Source organism: Portunus trituberculatus, chromosome 44 (assembly GCF_017591435.1).
Source record: "Portunus trituberculatus isolate SZX2019 chromosome 44, ASM1759143v1, whole genome shotgun sequence".
In the NCBI taxonomy this organism is placed as follows: Eukaryota; Metazoa; Arthropoda; class Malacostraca; order Decapoda; family Portunidae; genus Portunus; species Portunus trituberculatus.
Window position 1 is genome coordinate 24,262,469 of NC_059298.1, and position 20,371 is coordinate 24,282,839.

At 39.8% G+C, this 20,371-nt stretch overlaps 1 protein-coding gene and 1 long non-coding RNA gene across 2 annotated transcripts in view; one reads left to right on the forward strand and one right to left on the reverse strand.

The window, feature by feature from the left end:
* LOC123518881 overlaps nt 1–20,371 on the forward strand; it is a 129,416-nt gene that overhangs the window by 87,744 nt on the left and 21,301 nt on the right. The gene's annotated exons all lie outside the window — the stretch shown is intronic.
* The window catches only part of LOC123518880, a 461,886-nt gene continuing 445,526 nt past the window's right edge, over nt 4,012–20,371 (reverse strand). The window contains exon 5 of the mRNA XM_045279931.1: nt 4,012–4,901. Within this exon, the coding sequence (XP_045135866.1) occupies nt 4,815–4,901 (87 nt within the window). The 3' untranslated portion in view covers nt 4,012–4,814. The remainder of the gene's footprint in view (nt 4,902–20,371) is intronic.

Below are 20,371 nucleotides of genomic sequence, written 5' to 3' on the forward strand. Positions count from 1 at the left end.
CTCTTCCCTAACAACAAATACCTCTAAAATAAGTATTAACCTCAAAGAAACAGCTATAGAAAACCACTACACAGGTGATTATAAAGGAAACACCCCTGTGCTTTAGACGTTAACCAATCAAAACAAAAAGGGAGAAAATGAAGATAGCTAATATTCTCTTCCCTAACAACAAATATCCCTAAAATAAATATCAACCCCAAAGAAACTAGTATTAAAAACCACTACACAGGTGATTATAAGAAAAAAATCAGTGCTTTAGACGTTAACCAATCAAAACAGAAAAAGGAGAAGATGAAGATAGCTAATTTTCTCTTCCCTAACAACAAATACCCCTAAAATAAATATTAACCCCAAAGAAACTAGTATTAAAAACGACTACACAGCTAATTATAAGGAAAACTCTCCTGTGCTTTAGACGTTAACCAATCAAAACAGAAAAAGGAGATGATGAAGATAGCTAATTTTCCCATCCCTAACTACAAGTAATTATAAGAAAAGTTCCCCCTGTGCCTTAGAATGAAAATAGCTAATATTCCCTTCCATCATTACAAACCCCCCAAAAATAGTAACAACCACTGTCCCTCAATTCTGGATAACTCACTTGACTTTTTAGGGAACTAGCAACATTGGGACTAGTATCATGTTTTGCTGCCCTTGACCAGTTACCCCTCCTGTATTAAAAAGAAAACCCTCAAAAACTAGTAATAACTCCAAACACAAGCATGAAAAAACCATTACACAGGTGATTATAAGGAAAACCCAGTAGCTTGAAGGTTAATGCACCTCAAATACTGGATCAGAAGGCGCCGGAGGATGTTTCTCATAAGCTGTGCCAAGGAAGGGGGAAAGTCTTACGGCGCAGGCTCAGGTCAAGAGACGGACTGACTGACTGACTGACTGACTGACTGGCTGGCTGGCTGGCTGACATCCGGGTGACTGGAGCTTCTACCTGTTCCTCTCTATCCATATTACATGCATATTTACATACATACATAAATGCATACGTATAGAAAGACGGATAGACACACACACATACACAGAGAGAGAGAGAGAGAGATGGCAAGCAGACAAAAATGAAAGAAGATTGATAGATAGGTAGACTGATGTGTAGAAAGATAGATAGATAGATAAATAGATAGATAGATAGATAGATAGATAAATGGATAGATAGATAGGTACATGTATAATTAGTTACATAGAAAGATTGGTAAGTGGACAAGTTAGTAGACATATGGATAGAAAAATTAGATTGATAGATATGTAGGAAAACAAATAGATATATATATAGCTAGATGAATAGATAGATATAAATAGAAAAAAAAACATATAGATAGATAGATAGGTAGGCAAGGAGATAAATAGGTGGCGGTAGACGTTGATAGATGACCAACCATCGGATATAGATATAAGGGAGGAAAAGGAAGATAAGCTGGAAAATATATAGTAAATGGAAGAGGAGGAGGAGGAAGAGGAAGAGGAAGAGGAGGAGGAGGAAGAAGAAGAAGAAAAGAAGGAGGAGGAGGAGGAGGACAAGGAGGAGGAAGAGAAAAAAAAGAGGACAGAGAGATAGATAGATAGATAGAGAGAGAGAGAGAGAGAGAGAGAGAGAGAGAGAGAGAGAGAGAGAGAGAGAGAGAGAGAGAGAGAGAGAGAGAGAGAGAGAGGAAAAGGGGATAAAGAGGGGGAAGAGATCTAGTTCCTTCCTTTAGTATGGGCCTTCGTCAGCAATAGCCTGAGGAGGAGGAGGAGGAGGAGGAGGAGGCGCTGATGTGAGTGCTGAGTCTGCTGAGTTTTGGAGGGCGGCGAGCATCGTGCCGTAAATATTGTTCGTAGTTGTAATTCAATGCCGGTTCAGTTTCCCCTCGGGGCTTTTGTAAGATCATTGCCTCTCTCTCTCTCTCTCTCTCTCTCTCTCTCTCTCTCTCTCTCTCTCTCTCTCTCTCTCTCTCTGCTTGTTTTTTGTTTTGTTTTTTCAGTACATTTCAGCTTGATTCTATTTTCTTTGTCTTCTTTTTCTTTTTCCTTTTTCTTTTTCTTTTCAGTTTCTTCTTGTTCTTGTTCTTGTTCTTCATCTTCTTGTTCTTGTTGTGGTTCTTCTTGTTCTTGTTGTGGTTCATCTTGTTCTTGTTCTTGTTGTTGTTCTCCTCCTCCTCCTCCTCCTCCTCCTCCTCCTCCTCCTCCTCCTCCTCCTCCTCCTCCTCCTCCTCCTCCTCCTCCTCCTCCTCCTCCTCCTCCTCCTCCTCCTCCTCCTCCTCCTCCTCCTCCTCTCCTCCTCCTTGTTTTCCTCCTCCTCCTCCTCCTCCTGGTTTTCCTCCTCTTTTTTTCTTTTCTTTCTTTTTCTTCTTCTTCTTCTTTATTATTATTATTATTATTATTATTATTATTATTATTGTTATTATTATTATTATTGTCATCTTCATCATCATCATCATCATCATCACCATCATTATTTTCTTCTTTTCTTGTAGTTATTTCTTCCACCATTTCTTCCTTCCATCGTCGTCCTCTCTTCCTCCTTCGCGTAAACCTTACTCTTACATGCAATGAACATAAACAAAAGCTAATCCTACCTACAATATACTCTTCTTTAAGTTGCAGTTTTTGTTGTCCTTGGCCGGCTTTCCCTCTTGCATGAATAAAAAAAAAAAACACTCATACTTACCTGTCTGCGTACACCTGTCCAGTGTCCACCTCTCACCTGTATACCAATGATTACCTGAGTCTCTTCCAGCTATACACCGCTCGGCTTCCACCACCACTTGTGTCTATAGAGGGACAGAGAGACACATTTATTTTTTTTTTTTGTCATGCTTCTTCCTTTATTGTAGCGCACCTCCCTCCTGTACATTAGAGGCGTCAGTTATTCAGGTAATCACATCACAGAACTAAAGCAACAATACTACTATCACGTTCCTTATTGTCACTGTTATTGTCACTCCTCAAGCTTCCTTTTATTAATTCCTTCCTTCCTTCCTTCCTTCTCTATATTTTGGCCATCCATCCACCGAGCCAGTGAACTAACTATCTATGAATCTAAGAGAGAGAGAGAGAGAGAGAGAGAGAGAGAGAGTATTAGGTGAACGATAGAGACTTGGAAGGTGAGACACGTTAATGAAGGTCTGGCTGGGTTGAATTACAGACCATCAAAAGGAGGAGGAGGAGGAGGAGGAGGAGGAGGAGGAGGAGGAGGAGGAGGAGGAGGAAGAAGAAGAAGAAGAAGAAGAAGAAGAAGAAGAAGAAGAAGAAGAAGAAGAAGAAGAAGAAGAAGAAGAAGAAGAAGAAGAAGAAGAAGAAGAAGAGGAGGAGGAGGAGGAAGAGGAAGAGGCTTTGTGATCATCACCTCCCTTACTTCCTTTTCCAGAGTTACCCTTTCCTTATTAACCTCCTCAAATTCATATTTTTGACTCCTCCTCCTCCTCCTCCTCCTCCTCCTCCTCCTCCTCCTCCTCCTCCTCCTCCTCCTCCTCCTCCTCCTCCTCCTCCTCTTAAGCGAAAGTAATTAACCTGTCCATACAAGAGTTCCTCAAAGATGTGATGGAGCCGCCAGGTGTGTGTGTGTGTGTGTGTGTGTGTGTGTGTGTGTGTGTGCGTGTGCGTGTGCGTGAGCGTGCGTGTCCTAGGAATAAAAAAAAAAGGTGTAAACTCAACCAGACAATACAGAAAGACCATTACGAGTATCAGACACAGTGAGCTGATTTTAATCTTGATCTTGACCTTGAAAGACTCCGAGTGACCTTGGCTACGGCTGCTTCACGACTCACGGAAGCAGAGGAAAGGTAACACGGGCAACACATGCACGGAAAGACTAGGTGCTTCTCTCATTGTGTCTTAAGTATTGTTTTAATTTAAGTTTTCTCACTTTTCTCTTTGATTTTTGGTGTTGTTTTAGTAATCTGGTAATGTTTTCTGCTTCTCCTATTTTAGTATTTTGGTTCTAGTGTTGTGTATTCTTCTTTTTGTGTCAGTATTTTGGTTAGTATTCCTTGGGTTTTTTTTTTTTTTCTGTTGGTATTTTTTTTTTTTTTTTTTTTTTACTGCATCATTTTCATTTTTCGTATTTTTCGCTTGATGTGATTCTCGTAATGGTTCTTTACTGCATTTATTGGTCTAGCCCTTTCGATACGATGGACGGCAACTCACAATTATGTATGGAATCTTTATAAAGCATCTGCAACAAGTGTAGAGAACAAGAATAACACAATGCGCATTTTCTATCCAGTACGGTGTTTGTAGGAGGGTGTAGAATGGCTAGTAATCAATGGAAATATAAGACAAATATCAAAATGGTTGTTTATATGTTCCGTTATATTTCCTTTTTTTTATAGGTTTAGTTTTATGCTTTCACTGTTTTACCACAAATGTACACCTATGCGTTTAACTCCTTTTGTTTTTGGTTGTATACAGTTTGACTTTGATATTTACTTCGTGCAGTATGTGATTGTGAGGTCACTAAAATAATATCTGCGTCTGTGGAAGTGTGGTGGTGGCTGTAGAACAAGAAAGGATGTCTCAGAGTGGTTACTAGAATGATTATTTAAGTTCTAGGTTTTCTTTAGGTTTAGTATCTGCTATTACCATTACCATTAATCTAGCTATGCATTTAACTCGTTTTGTTATTGGCTGTATATGATTTAACTTCAATATTTCCTTCGTGCAGCATGTCATTTTGGGGTCATTGAAATATCTGTATGTCTGGAGGCGTTGCGTTCATCATGGTTGTGGTGGTGCTGGTGTTGGTTGTACTGATGGTAGTGGCGGTGGTGGAGGGTCAAATCACTCATCGGAAGCTGTTAGTGTGTGTCCAGGAGTCGCCTTTACTTTCCCTTGTAGGCCTCGGCGATCTCCTGCTTGAGGGCCGTGATGGTGGGCTCCTCGCTGTACTTCTGGTTGTATGTCAGCAGCTGCGGGAGAGACAGAGGAGAAGATTCAGAACCATGATTATGAAGAAGGTTTTCATCGCCTACTCTGAAACTGTAACGAAGATTCACTGAGGGAAAAAGAAAGAAGTGGTACTGTTGCTCCTTCATGAGAGAGAGAGAGAGAGAGAGAGAGAGAGAGAGAGAGAGAGATGGGGGGAGGTTGTATCGTCAGTTGATGATAAGTACTGCATGAACTTCAAAGCATCGTTTACTGTAGAGGCGAAACACTGTTCGAACTATCGTTTGGTACTCAGTCACTCACGCCGCTGCTGCCCAGACTCCTCCACCTTCCACGACGGATTTATGATGCTGTAATAGCCATGTGTGTAGTGAAAGTGTGCACGTATTGGGGACTTGTTGGGGCACTTCGGCAAGCAGTAACATCCAATGCGATCGTGGATATTGGCGAATGACTGAGGAGATCACCCGTCATGTTACCGTGGTAAATGCACTGCCTATCACTTTATCCACTCATACATAATTTTTTCATCAATATTCTTCATCTCCAAACATTTACTGAATTGTCTATCGAGTTAAAGGAAAATCTCTTATGACAAAAAAAAAGTAAATAATGTAATACCTTAGCCACGTGTTAGTGATGTGAATAATTATAGTGAATATTTAAAGAATCATTGTTGTCAGGTTGGTATTAGGAATAAGTGTGTTCTTGATTCTTTTCAGCGGTGTGGAAAGTTTTTAAACCTTGAGTTAAACCTTGGTTTAACTCAGCCTGTTCTCGTGCTGTACATGATAGAGAGGTTGCCCACAAAAGGTACTTGAGCCTTCCCTGAATCTCATGCACTTTATATCTCTTCCCGGAATCATGCCAAGTCTGTTCTTCAACTTGCCAAATACTCTTTCATAAATAGAAAATGTCAAAATCTTTCAAACTCAAACTCTCAAACTTCTGGCATTTAGCCAAAAACATCTCAAATAACTTCACTTCTTCATCTTTCCCTCCTTTATTTCATCCTGATGGCACCACTGCCATCTCTTCTGTCTCTAAAACTGAACTCTTTTCTCAAACCTTTGCTCACAACTCCACCTTGGACGATTCTGGGCTTGTCCTCCTCTCCTCCTCCCTCTGACTATTTTATGTCTACAATCAAAATTCTTCGTAATGATGTTTTCCATGCCCTTGCTGGCCTAAACCCTCGAAAGGCTTATGGACCTGATGAGGTCCCTCCTATTGTTCTCAAAAACTGTGCTTCTGTGCTTGCACCTTGCCTGGCCAAACTCTTCCAACTTTGTCTATCGACTTCTACCTTTCCTTCCTGCTGGAAGTTCGCCTACATTCAGCCTGTTCCTAAAAGGGTGACCGTTCTAACCCCTCAAACTACCGTCCTATAGCTTTAATCTCTTGCTTGTCTAAAGTTTTTGAATCTATCCTGAATAGGAAGATTCTCAAACATCTGTCACTTCACAATCTTCTGTCTGATCGCCAGTATGGCTTCCGTCAAGGTCGCTCTACTGGTGATCTTCTGGCTTTCCTTACTGAGTCTTGGTCATCCTCTTTAGAGATTTCGGTGAAACTTTTGCTGTAGCGTTAGACATATCAAAAGCTTTTGATAGAGTCTGGCATAAAGCTTTGATTTCAAAACTGCCCTCCTACGGCTTCTATCCTTCTCTCTGCAACTTTATCTCAAGTTTCCTTTCCGACCGCTCTATTGCTGCTGTGGTAGACGGCTACTGTTCTTCTCCTAAACCTATTAATAGTGGTGTTCCTCAGGGTTCTGTCCTGTCACCCACTCTCTTTCTATTATTCATTAATGACCTTCTTAACCAAACTTCTTGCCCTATCCACTCCTACGCTGATGATACCACCCTACATCTTTCCACGTTCTTTCAGAGACGTCCAACCCTTCAGGAAGTCAACAGATCACGCGGGGACGCCACGGAACGCCTGACTTCCGATCTTTCTAAGATTTCCGATTGGGGCAGAGAAAATCTAGTAGTTTTCAATGCCTCAAAACTCAATTCCTCCATCTATCAACTCGACACAACCTTCCAGACAACTATCCCTCTTCTTCAATGACACTCAACTGTCTCCTCTTCCACAATGAATATCCTCGGTCTGTCCTTTGCTCATAATCTTAACTGGAAACTTCACATCTCATCTCTTGCTAAAACAGCTTCTATGAGGTTAGGTGTTCTGAGGCGTCTCCGACAGTTTTTCTCGCCCTCCAACTGCTTACTCTGTATAAGGGCCTTATCCGTCCGTGTATGGAGTACTCTTCGCATGTTTAGGGGGGTTCCAGTCACACAGCTTTGCTTGATAGGGTGGAATCGAAAGCTCTTCGTCTCATCAACTCCCTCCTCTCACTAACTGTCTTCAGTTTCTTTCTCACCGCCGAAATGTTGCATCCTTTTCTATTTTTTATCGCTATTTTCATGGTAACTGTTCTACTGATCTTGCTAACTGCATGCCTCCCCTCCTCCTGCGGCCACGCTGCACAAGGCTTTCTTCTTCCTCTCATCCCTATTCTGTCCAACTCTCTAATGCAAGAGTTAACCAGTACTCTCATTCATTCATCCCTTTCACTGGTAAACTCTGGAACTCCCTCCCTGCATCTGTATTTCCGAATTCCTACTACTTGTCTTTTTTTAAGAGGGAGGTATCGAGGCATTTGCACCCCTAATTCTGGCTGACGGTTTTGGCACTTTTTGCACTTTTTAGAGAGCCAGCACTCAAGTGGGCCTTTTTTAACTTTTTTTTTTTTTTTTTTTTTTTTTTTTTTTTGCCCTTGGCTGGCCCTCTTCCCTACATAAAAAAAAAAAAACTTGCTATTTCGGGATAATGGAGGAGTTACTGCTGTGAATTATATCAATATTTTTTGTTAACTTCTATTGAAACATTACGGATGATGTAATTGTTTAGTCAGTGTGTTAGGATATAATATGAATTGATTGCCGTAGAAAGAAACGGTTCGAAATAAGTCTGTTGTGGCAGACTCAAGGTGAATACTCCTGACTACCCAGTACAGAGGTAATTGTCAGTAATTAAGGCAACTAAGGAGAAATTCCCCATAGCGACCACTCATAAGCGTGTTAAAGGAGATTGTTATGGTGGTGGTGGTGGTGGTGGTTGTGGGAAGGTTGATGAAGTTATCGGATTATGCTTTTAGTTATGGTGTTGTTGCATTCATTATTTTCTTTTTCATTACTTTTTTATTATTACATAAAAAATTACTAACATTTCTTGATATAACGAAGGACAGAGAAGTAGGACTAATAATACCACATTTTTGTTAACTCGTAAAGTATTCTCCGCTCACATAACGAATAGACTGAATATTACTTGTTACTGTCGCTTTTTACGCTCGCTGATCCATAGAAATACCGTAGATATCTTCTTGCATCTCCAAAAACTTAGGAACATCACTCGTTATCATTGCCATATTAACCCTTTCAGTACCAGGAGACTTTTTCATATTTATTTTTTTATTTTTTTATTTATTTTTTTTATTTATATATTTTTTGGTGATTTTATAGAGCTTCAGTAACTTATTTGAGGATTAGAATAGTGAAGAGTCTGGCCATTAATTTCTGCCCTTCATAGATCCTTCCAAATGTAAAATATAAAATCGTCTAATCGTACCAAAACTCATGGTAAAAAATGTGTCTCAGTATTGAAAGGCTAAAAAAAAAAAAAAAAATCTAACTTAAATTATCTAAATACATAATCCAACTACCTTTCCTTAGATGAATATATTACCAATCTCTTTACAGATTTACATAACCTACCCTAACTTTCTTACATACAAATGCTAATATCTTTGTAAGTAAACTCTTTTTTTTTTTTACAAATCAACAAACCTTTCCTAACTACCTTCCACTAAATGACTTACTGTACAAATTAACCTAACTTAACTATCTTCCCCGTAAATGAAATTATGATCTTATTAATTAGCCCTAACTACCTTCCACTAAATTATCTTTTCTTGTGCAAATAACCTAGCTTAACGACCTTTCCCGTAAATAAAATTATGATCTTACTAATTAGCCCTAACTACCTTCCACTAAATGACCGTCTCTTGTACAAATCAACCTAACTTAACTATCTTTACTGTGTATGAAATTGCCTTCCTAACCTCCCCTCCTATGTACGAATGAATTACCAGTCCATAATACCAAATACTGACGATTAACTAATGTATCAAACGTTCATCATATGAGCTTAGACTCAGTGGACCCCAGCTTATAAATGTGTTATATTGATCACCCTCATTATATACAAGTGTAGTCCACGTAATTGATTATAAAAAGCTTCAAATCCTCATTATATGTAAGTGTAACCTTTTTAATTAAATATATAAAGTTTCAAACCCACATTATATGCAACTGTAACCACTTAATATAAAAAAGCTTCAAAACTTCATTATATGCAAATGTAACTGTTTTTATTTAATACAGAAAGCTTCGAACCCTCGTTATATACAATTGTATCCCTTTTAATTGAATATAACAAACTTCAAACCCTCATTGTAAGCAAGTGTGACCCTTTTAATTTAATATAAAAGGCTTCAAACCCTCATTATAAACAAGTGTAAACCACACAATTGAATACAAAATCATATAAAAAGTAACTACGAAATTAACACTTATGTCTAATACCATCCCCCCCCCCACTGAAGCCCTTGTCACGTGATGAGTGGGCGAGTGTGGTGACCAGGTGCTTTTTATTCAACAGTTTCCCAGACAAGCATAGTTGAGCTGGAGTTTTGTATCATTGACGAATCTACTCGAGCAGGGATAGATGGTCAAGGATGGTGCTTCATTTCCGCTCGGCTACCTGATCATTTTCCACGCACTCTTCCACTCTTATGCTTCAGCCCCACATTGCCCGATGATCGTGTGACAAGCCCCCTTCACCTCACACCAAGGCCAGGGCAACCAGCTCTTTCTAAACTGCCTAAAACAATCACTAAAGCAAATAACAGACTGTCGCTTTCACAACTATTTCCACTTTTCCAATCAGTATAGCAAATAAGCACTGAAAGACAATAACAGACTGTCACTTCTTAACTATTTCCACTTTTCCTTCGCTAATAACCATCAAAGGCACGCATACTCAAACATTTCCACGCTGTCTGCCACTCTTATGCTTCATCGCCACATTGCCCGCTGATCATGACATTGTGACAAGCCCCCTTCACCTCACACCAAGGCCAGGGCAACCAGCTCATTCTAACCTGCCTAAAACAATCACTAAAGCAAATAAACAAGGAAAGACAATAACAGACTGTCGCGTTCTTAACTATTTCCACTTTTCCAATCAGTATAGCAAATCAACACGGAGAGAAATAACAGGCTATCGCTTTCTTAATTATTTCCACTTTTCCTTCCCTAATATTTATCATAAACTCGTATTCTCTAACATTCCTGTGCTTCACCTCTGCTACTTCAAAAGGCTATATTTAAATTTACACAAGTTTTTATAAGGTGTTTTTACGGTTCTAGAGGCAGATTAACAAGATTTCCACATTATTAACCCCTTCAATACTGGGATACATTTTTACCTTGAGATTTGTGTATGATAAGACTATTTTATTGATATTAGGAAGAGTCTAAGAAGGTCAGAAGATTAATGGCCACAGTTTTCACTATTCTAATCACCCCACATAAGTTTCTGAAGCTGTATAAAATCCCCAGAGAGTAATCAGAATGAATTTAGAAACACGTCATGGTACACAAGGGGTTAACCGGAGAAACACTCTTGAAAACCCCGCTAATCATCTCCGTGGCCTTGAAAAATAGTCTTGGTGAGAGAACAAAGATTCTGAATACGAACCATAGTACCACATAACACCACTAACGTCACTAACACCTAAAGAAAACAACAAACCAAACCATCTCTTCTCCTAACTGCGTCTTCCTTCCATAACTTCCTTCAAACTTCACTCTTCGGCACCATCACCACGTTACTGTATGCGTCCCCCTCCTCCACACCCACTCTCACCCCAACCCACTGCCCCCCCTGCCTGCTTCCCTTCATCGCCATTACCAGGAACACTGCACCGCTGAAGTTACTGATTACATGCACGCCGGCCTCCTTGACGCTTCCCTGGCACATGACTTGCTGCACATTATCACGCTTTATGTTCCTCCCTGCCCCACTATCCTTCCTTCCTTCCTTCCTTCCTTCCTTCGTGTGTGTGTGTGTGTGTGTGTGTGTGTGTGTGTGTGTGTGTGTGTGTGTGTGTCTGGTTTTCTGTCTACTCTCTGTCTCTCTCTGTCTGATGTCTTGATCTCTCTCTCTCTCTCTCTCTCTCTCTCTCTCTCTCTCTCTCTCTCTCTCTCTCTCTCTCTCTCTCTCTCTCTCTCTCTCTCTCTCTCTCTCTCTCTTCCTTTGACTTGGACACGCAGTAGTATTTGGTCTCCTCCAAAACTGGCGATCCAATCAAGAGTTTTGTATATTTTTTGGCCCCCACTTCCCCCCTTTGTGGAGTGGAAACTGACTTTTTTGCTCTCTCTCTCTCTCTCTCTCTCTCTCTCTCTCTCTCTCTCTCTCTCTCTCTCTCTCTCTCTCTCTCTCTCTCTCTCTCTCTCTCTCTCTAGTGAGTTAGGAGAAAACGATGTAAGAATTAAAAAATGACCGCCACTCGTTTTTTTTTTTCTGCCTTCTTTGTATGTGATGTGCTGAGTGGGTGATTGGCTTTGTGTATGTATGCATGTATGTATGTATGTATGTCAAGTCACCTGTTGTCAAGTCACCAGGTGTGTATGGTATGATGTATGCATAGGTGTGTGTGATTTTCGTTAGGTCAGGTTCGGTAAGTTTTGAGTGTGGTATGCCTTGTTTGTGTAGAGGTGTGTGACTTGTAAGCTCAGGGGAAATCTGATCAAGGGCAAGAAAAGTGATTAAACAAAAAGGCCCACTTAGATATCAGTCCCAGAGTAGATCCGAGAGTGTTAAGTATGTATGTAGGGGCCGCGGTGGTACAGTGGAACCATGCGTGCTTTAGGTTCCGAGGGGTCTCCAAGCGCACGTGTTCGAATCCTGTTCACGGTCCGAGTGTAGGTTGGGCTTCTTCACTCGGGTCAATGGTTTCATAGCGGGTGGGCTTTGAGATAGGAGGTACCCCAAAAAGTATCTCTCCTTTAGCCCAGAAATTCATGTGAAAAGCTCACATAATATAAAAGAGAGAGAGAGAGAGAGAAATATTAGTGTGTACAGGTGTGGAAGTGGCGTAGGGTTATTTAAGGTTAGGTTGGGTTAGGTTAGAGATGCGTAACTGTGTATTGCATGTGTGAGTTTTGTAAGGTTAGGTTGGAAAAGATTAGCTTCAATATGTGTAGCTGTGTATGTGTCTACGATTGGTAAGTTTAATTGTGTTAGATAGATTAGGTTATGATGTATTCTATGTCTGTATATTGGTCTTGCTAGGTAAAAGTTTATTTTCAGTATGTATGGATGTAAGTTTATTATTGTTCAAGATTAATCCCTTCAATACTGGGACACACATACATTTTTATCTTAAGTTTTGTGTACGATTAGACCTTTTTTATTGAGATCAGGAAGTGTCTATGGAGGTCAGAAGATTAATGGCCACAGTTGTCACTATTTCAATTGCCCACATAAATATCCGAAGCTGTATAAAGACATCAAATACTAACGCGTCATGATACTGAATAGGTTAAATTATGCATATACAGGTGTACATATATATGAGTTTTGGTATGTACAGTTAGGTTAATTAAATTACTTTGAAGATGAAAAGGTGTTTACAGTTTTCTAAGGACTCTGCATTGGTTATTATCAGAAGTATAGTCCATATCTCTTAACCAACCAAACCTTTTAACATATGAACAATTTTTATTAATTGAAAAAAACTAGAAAAAAAAAAATTGGGAGGGTAGACTAAAAAAAAATACAGTAGAAGAGAAAGTGTAGAGAGGTTATGTGAGGTGAGGTTAGGTTAAGTTAAGTTCAGTGTGTAGAAATAGACGCTGAACTGAGAACTGCTAACATGACGGAATAAAAGAGGAAAGACGTAAATGTAGCAGTATAGGTCTACGTGGAAGGTTAGCTTAGGTTAGGTGAGGTGAGGTTAGCTTAGGGTAAGTTAAGAAACGGTAATGTAGGTTTGGGTAGGTTAAGGTAAGGTTAGGTTTGGTTAGGTTAGAGTAAGGTAAGGTAGGGTATGGTAAGGTAAGGTTAGGTTAGGTTGGGTAAGGGAAGGGGTAGGTAAAGTTAGGATATGTTTGGGTCTGTTAATCTTAATATATAGAGAGAGGCATAACTGGGATTCGAAGACAAATCAGAGGGAATATACACGTGTAGCAATGGGCGTGGGTAGGATGCAGTCTACTGATTGAAAACGAGGGCAGGTTCAGAATTACAAATATAAAGGTCTAAAAAGAAGGACTACTGTAGGACACGCCTAGGTGAGAGGGTGTTAATAGGTGTAGGTAGGAGTGTAGTATTATCGACAGTACTATTTCTGCTGTGTCGCCTCCTTTCCCAGTCCTCCTCCTCCTCCTCCTCCTCCTCCTCCTCCTCCTCCCCATCCTCCTCCCTCCTCCTTTTTCCCCTCCTCTTTTTCGTCTTCCTCTTCCTCCGCTTCTGCTACTTGTATTACCCTCGTTACGGACATAATAGCTCTCTTATATAATGACAGTAATCCTAGCTCCTGACCTCTACTGTTCCACACACACACACACACACACACACACACACACACACACACACACACACACACACACACACACACACACACACACCATTCCTGAAAATTTTGTTCTTCCCTATTTCTTCCTATCAAAAGTCAGATTATTATTCGCATTCGTAGAAGTGTTTTCCCTTTTCATGATGCAGAGTCCGTGGTGTGAATGTCCTGGAAAAACAAGCAGTGAATCCTGTTGATATTAATAGAGATTGGCTTAGAAACGTTGGCTTAGAAACACACACACACACACACACACACACACACACACACACACACACACACACACACACACACACACACACACACACACACACACACACACACACACACACACACACACACACACACACACACACACACTCTCTCTCTCTCTCTCTCTCTCTCTCTCTCTCTCTCTCTCTCTCTCTCTCTCTCTCTCTCTCTCTCTCTCTCTCTCTCTCTCAATGTTAAGAAGAGACATGATGGAGGTCTTTAGGTGGTAGAAGGATATCATAAGGGTGACGTAAACAAAATTGTAAGGATTATTATTCAGAATCGGAAAAGAAACATGGGTTCAACCTTCTGATCTCTCTTAAACTTTTTGATTGGATCAGGGCAAAGTTTTGTTAAATGCCTTAAAAACTCATTTCCTCCATAAATCAACTAAACGCAACCTTCCATATAACTATCCCCTCTTCTTCAATGACACTCAACTGGCACCCTCTCCTACAATGAACATCTATAATCTAGACTGGAAACTTTGCATCTCATCTTTAGCTAAATCATCTTCTATAAAGTTAGGTGTTCCGAGTCCTTAGGTTAGGTTAGGTTAGGTTCACCACTCCCATCTGCTAACTGTTCAGGTGCCTTATCCGTCCATGTAGGGAGTTTGCTTCAGATACATATATTAGGGGTGGGTTCCATTCATACCGCTATTTAGACAGGTTGGAATCTAAAGCTTTTCGTCTCAAGTCTTCTCTAACTGATAATCTTCAGTTCCTCTCATCGCCGCAGTGTTTCATTTCTTCCTATCTTCTACCGCTATGTTCATGCAACTGCTCTTCTGATCATGCTAAATGCATACCTACCCTCCTCCCACGGTCCCACTGCACAAGACTTTCTTCTTTTTGTCATCTTTATTAAGTCTTTAATGCACAAGTTAACCAGTATTATCAATCAGTTCTCTCTTTCTCTGGTAAACTCCCTGACTCCTGACTGCTTCTGTATTCCATCATCCCTATGGCTTGAGTTCTTTCAAGAGGGAAGTTTCAAGATGCATCTCTTTTCTTCCCCATTCAGTCTGACATATCTCTGGCATTAAGTGGGCCTTGTTTTATTAAAACAAAATTCTATTCTTGCAAGGGCTTAAGAAAGATATAAGTAGGAAATGGTTCTCAAATAGAGTGTTAGATAAATGCAATGGGTTCAGTAATGAGGTTTTTAGTGGTGAGTCATTGAGGAGCTTTGAAGAAGAATTATGGATGAGGATGACGCGTGGGAAATGTTTCATATGTAGATTGTCACGTGTTGGCTTGATGGTTTGTTGCAGATTCCATTATTTTTTTATACTCTCTCTCTCTCTCTCTCTCTCTCTCTCTCTCTCTCTCTCTCTCTCTCTCTCTCTCTCTCTCTCTCTCTCTCTCTCTCTCTCTCTCTCTCCATGTCACGCGCGCACGCACAAAACAATCACTGCCATTTGTTCACTAGTAAAAAAAGAAGCGGCGGGCCTGTGCTCGTCTCAACTCCCACCAATAACAGAGGCAGAGGGGAAGCCTAAAAATGCCCCATGTTGGCAAATTCCAATAAATTCTCAAAAGAATTTATTGCTCCACTTTGTCCTCCTAAAAATTAAAAGTTTGACTGTTTTTACACCTGGCCTGGGAAGCGGAGGGAGAGAGAGAGAGAGAGAGAGAGAGAGAGAGAGAGAGAGAGAGAGAGAGAGAGAGAGAGAGAGAGAGAGAGAGAGAAGCTAGGAAAAAATGAGAAAAAATGAAAGAGGGAGACCCCAGAACACACACACACACACACACACACACACACACACACACACACACACACACACACACACAGAGAGAGAGAGAGAGAGAGAGAGAGAGAGAGAGAGAGAGAGACAGAGACAGACAGACAGACAGACAGACAGACAGACAGATAGATAGACAGATACATACATATTCACGAACTAACACAGATAAAAAGACAGCTAGACAGCCAGACAGCCAGCCAGTCAGCCAACTAGACAGACATGTAAATAAACTAATACGAGACACTGACACACAAACAGCGAAATAGACAGGCAGAAGCAGAGGAAGGCAATGAATAGACAGACAAATGTAAAAACAAACAGGCAGGTAGATAAACAGAAAAAAAACGACAGACAAACGAAAAAAAGGAAAAGAAACAAACAGCTACACACACACACACACACACACACACACACACACACACACACACACACACACACACACACACAAACGTACAAAGGGAAATGAAGGAGGACAGACAGACATTCAGACAGACAGACATTGGACAGAAATCTCACAGCTGAAGAAAACGTTTGGTGGGGAGGAACCTTCTTTCTTACTATCTTACACTCCTTATATTAACACAAAAAAACCTCACTAGAAGCAACACGTCTGCTGCTGCCAGCTCATCCAATATAATCCTTCCTCTCAGTTGATGTGAGACACGAAAAACAAAGACGGAAAAGACATGGAGAGATAAAAAAAAAAGAAAAGAAAGAGAGAAAGAGAAAAAGGCGAAGGGGAAAGAGGAAAGAAGAAGATTGAGGAGATAACACAAAGCTGAGGGAGAGGAAAGAGAAGAGGGGAGAAAGGAAACACGGGAGGGACGGAAGGAAAACTACTGAGTGAGAGGAGGAGGAGAAAGGTCAAAACCACGTAAAAATATTAACGACAAGTCCGCTGCAGAAGAGCCGGCCGCCGCAGGGCACGAGGGAGGGAACCGAGAGAGGGGAAGTCAGCAAATATCGGTAACAATGGAAATAACAATAAGAAGAAGAAAGCGGAGAGAGAGAGAGAGAGAGAGAGAGAGAGAGAGAGAGAGAGAGAGAGAGAGAGAGAGAGAGACAGGAACACCACTACGCCAGGAAGGAGAGTAACCGTGCGGGGGAAATTTTGAGCAGGAAGAACAGGAAGAGGAATAACAGTGGAAGAATGAATGATAAAAGGGAATGTGATGAAGAGGAAAGGCAAGAAAAAGAGAAGCAGTGTAGGAAGGTAAACGAGAGTGGAAGAATGAAAGGAAACATAATGAAATGGAAAAAGGAAGACGGGTAAGAGTAACGAAAAGATGAAAAAGAGTAAATATAAGGAAAGAGAGTAACTGACCAGTAGAAATTTTTAATATTGATAACAGTGATAAAAGATAACACTGAAAGAATGAACGGAAAGGAACATGACGAAGAAGAAGAAGATAGACAACTGTGTGAAGATAAATAACAGAATGAGAAAACAATAATAGTGAATAACCTATTAATGAAAACAGTAACAGTAATACAAATAACAGTAAAAGAACGAAGGAAAGTGAACACGAAGGAAATATATAAATTAATGAATAAATGTATAAAAGTAAGGAAAATAATGTATAATAACAAAACAGTGAAAATTATAACAAAGAAGACAGGAAGAGAAACACGAAAGGAGGAGTTGCAAGGATCGTGGTGATAAAGGAAAGTAAAGGAAGGAACAAAAGGAAGGAAATGAATATGACCAGAAAGGAAAGTAACCTCTAAGGGAAAATTATGACAGAATTAAGAGGATTCTGTGATAGTAAAAGAATGAAAACAAAAGAACACGATGACGGAGGGGGAGGAGGAAGGACAATAGGAACAAAATAGTAAGTAAATGAGGGAATATGAAACGAGGATAAACAGAGGTAGTTAAAGAATGACAAAAAAAAAAAAAAAATAATGAAGATAAGGAGCATTATGAAGGGGTAAAAAGGAAGAAAAGAGAGAAAAATAAGTAAAATAGAAGGAACACGAAGGTAAATTGGAGTAAGTGGCATAGTAATTTTTTAGACACAACACTGATAAAGAAAATGAAAAAAAAAAAAGTTGCTGACATGAAAGAAAATTAACTAACGAAAGAAAAGAAAAAAGGAGAAGATAAATAGGAAGACGAGTAGGAGAAGTAAGTGAGCTTGAATAAAACACTGAAATAACAATAGAATGAGAAAATTTAAAAAACGAAAAGGGAATATGAAAAAAAGGAGAAAAATAGTCGTAATGAGAGGAAATTTGATAAGTACGTGAGGAAATGTGACACGGCGAGGAATCCAACATTTAAAACATAATGACATAACTAAAAGGAGTGAAGGGAAAATAAAAGCAATAATAACTAAAGGAGAGAAAGAGAATACAAATAATAATAGCAACTTAGAGAAATGAAGGAAAGACAAAAAACAATGAGAAAGGGAGAAGGAGAACACAAACAATAATGATAACTAAAAGGAGTAAAGGGAAAAATAAAAGCAATAATAACTAAAGGAGAGAAGAAAAATACTGAAGAAGAAAAAATATAATCCAAAATGAAGTAATTAAGAAGGAAAATAACAAGAACAAATAGAAAATGGAAAATCGTAACTAGAAGAAATGAAAAGATGACAAAGAAAACAACAATAACGAAAGTAAAAAAAAATTATGAAGGAAAGAACAAAAATATAGAAGATGAATTTAAAATGAGGCAAATATAAAAAGTAAAGAATAAAGATACAGGGTGGGGCGCGGATACTTCCCGATTTGAGAATGAAATAAAGACCTGTTCACACTTCACAATTCTCTATTCTTCTTTTATGGCTTTCACACAACCTGGGAGATTTACTTTTACACTGTTTTAAAGACAATATCTTTTAAATGTCCACCTCCATTGTCAATACACTGATTCAGACGATTTCGGAAGCTTTGGTCTACTCTCTCCAGCATGTTGAGCGGTATATTGGCTATTTCAGTTCGGATGGCGTTCTGCAGGTCTTCCAGGGTCTGTGGATGGTCGTTATAAACCAATCCCCACAGGAAATAATCACAGGGAGCTAAATCAGGTGAGCGCGCAGGCCAGTTTAAGTCTCCTCTCAGGGAAATCAGTCGGTCGGGAAAAGCTTCTCTCAGGAATCCCATTGAAATGCGTGCAGTGTGGGGAGACACTGATTTAGCCCACTGTCATTATTTCCTGTGGGGATATCTCAAATCCCTGGTTTATAACGACCGTCCACAGACCCTAGAAGACCTACAGAATGCCATCCGAACTGAAATAGCCAATATACCGCTCAACATGCTGGAGAGAGTAGACCAAAGCTTCCGAAATCGTCTGAATCAGTGTATTGACAATGGAGGTGGACATTTAAAAGATATTGTCTTTAAAACAGTGTAAAAGTAAATCTCCCATGTTGTGTGAAAGGCATAAAAGAAGAATAGAGAATTGTGAAGTGTGAATAGGTCTTTATTTCATTCTTAAATCGGGAAATATCCGCGCCCCACCCTGTAGAAAGATTGAACAAGATACAAAGGGAAATACATCAACGAGGGACGTAAAGATAAGAAATGAAGCAATAAAGAGTAAAGTGAAATTGATAAAAAGAGATAACAAAGCAAATCAATAAAAATAACACTTGGAATAATGTACATAGAAAAGAAGGAAACAGGAAGAATTTAAACGAAAATCGACGAAAACGAATATATATAAAAAAAAAAAAATGAAGAAACAAGAATGAAGATAAAATAGCCAAAACAAGAGAGAGACATGGAAAAATAAAGTAAATATAATAAACCAGGAATAAGAAAGAGAGAAGATACCAAATAAAGAAAAACAAAACAAGATGAACAGTAACAAGAAAATAAACAAAAATGCAAAAAGCTGTTAGGCCTACACGCGGCAGTCCCTCTATAAAACATGCCTATCTTATTTCCACCTATTATACCTAACCATATATTTTTACTAATCTTCGTTTTTATAGCTCCCTGTTGACTGGGCGCTAACAGGAGGGAGTGAGCGAGCAGTGTGTGTGGTGCGTACGTGATTGAGGGAAATGCCAGGAAGGAAACTAACAAGGTGGAACATAAGACAGTAAAAGAGAAGAGGTTGTGTTGGTTCTTTTAGTGGGAGAATTGGACACTGCGGCGACTTAACACAGTAAAACACTTCGCTCAGATCCTAGAAATCATTGGAGCGTTTGTAATACTAGTCTCTCTCTCTCTCTCTCTCTCTCTCTCTCTCTCTCTCTCTCTCTCTCTCGTGTACAACTTCCTTAATACGCCACACAGAAAATAAAAAAAAAAGGAAAACAAAACACGATTCTTTCAACACGAGAACATAGCGACTCATCTCATCTTTTCCTTCATGACATTTCTACGCTTTCTTTTTTCCCTTTTTTTTCCACCACGGGTAAGAGGAGAGGGAAGGAGAGGAGGGTGGCTGATATATGAGCCAGAGGGAAACAATAACACTGTGCGGTGCTCGGCTCACGGCACAACACAGCGCACCAAGCCGTATAGCGCAAGGCGACGTAATATTATGAGAACAGCATGCCACGGCCCGGCGGATGGATTAATATGCTGAAAATACATCATAATGCGGGCGCTGGTTGAATTATTCGTCGAGGAGGAGGAGGAGGAGGAGGAGGAGGAGCAAGGAGTATGAGAAGACGAAGCTGGAGTAAGAGGAGGAGGAAAGGAGTCGAGAGGGAAGGAATGAAGAGTGGAAATGAGAGAAATATAAAAAAAGCGAAGGTAAATGATAAAACTATGAAGGAGAGATAGAAAAGAAGGAGGAGGAGCAGCAATAGCAAGAA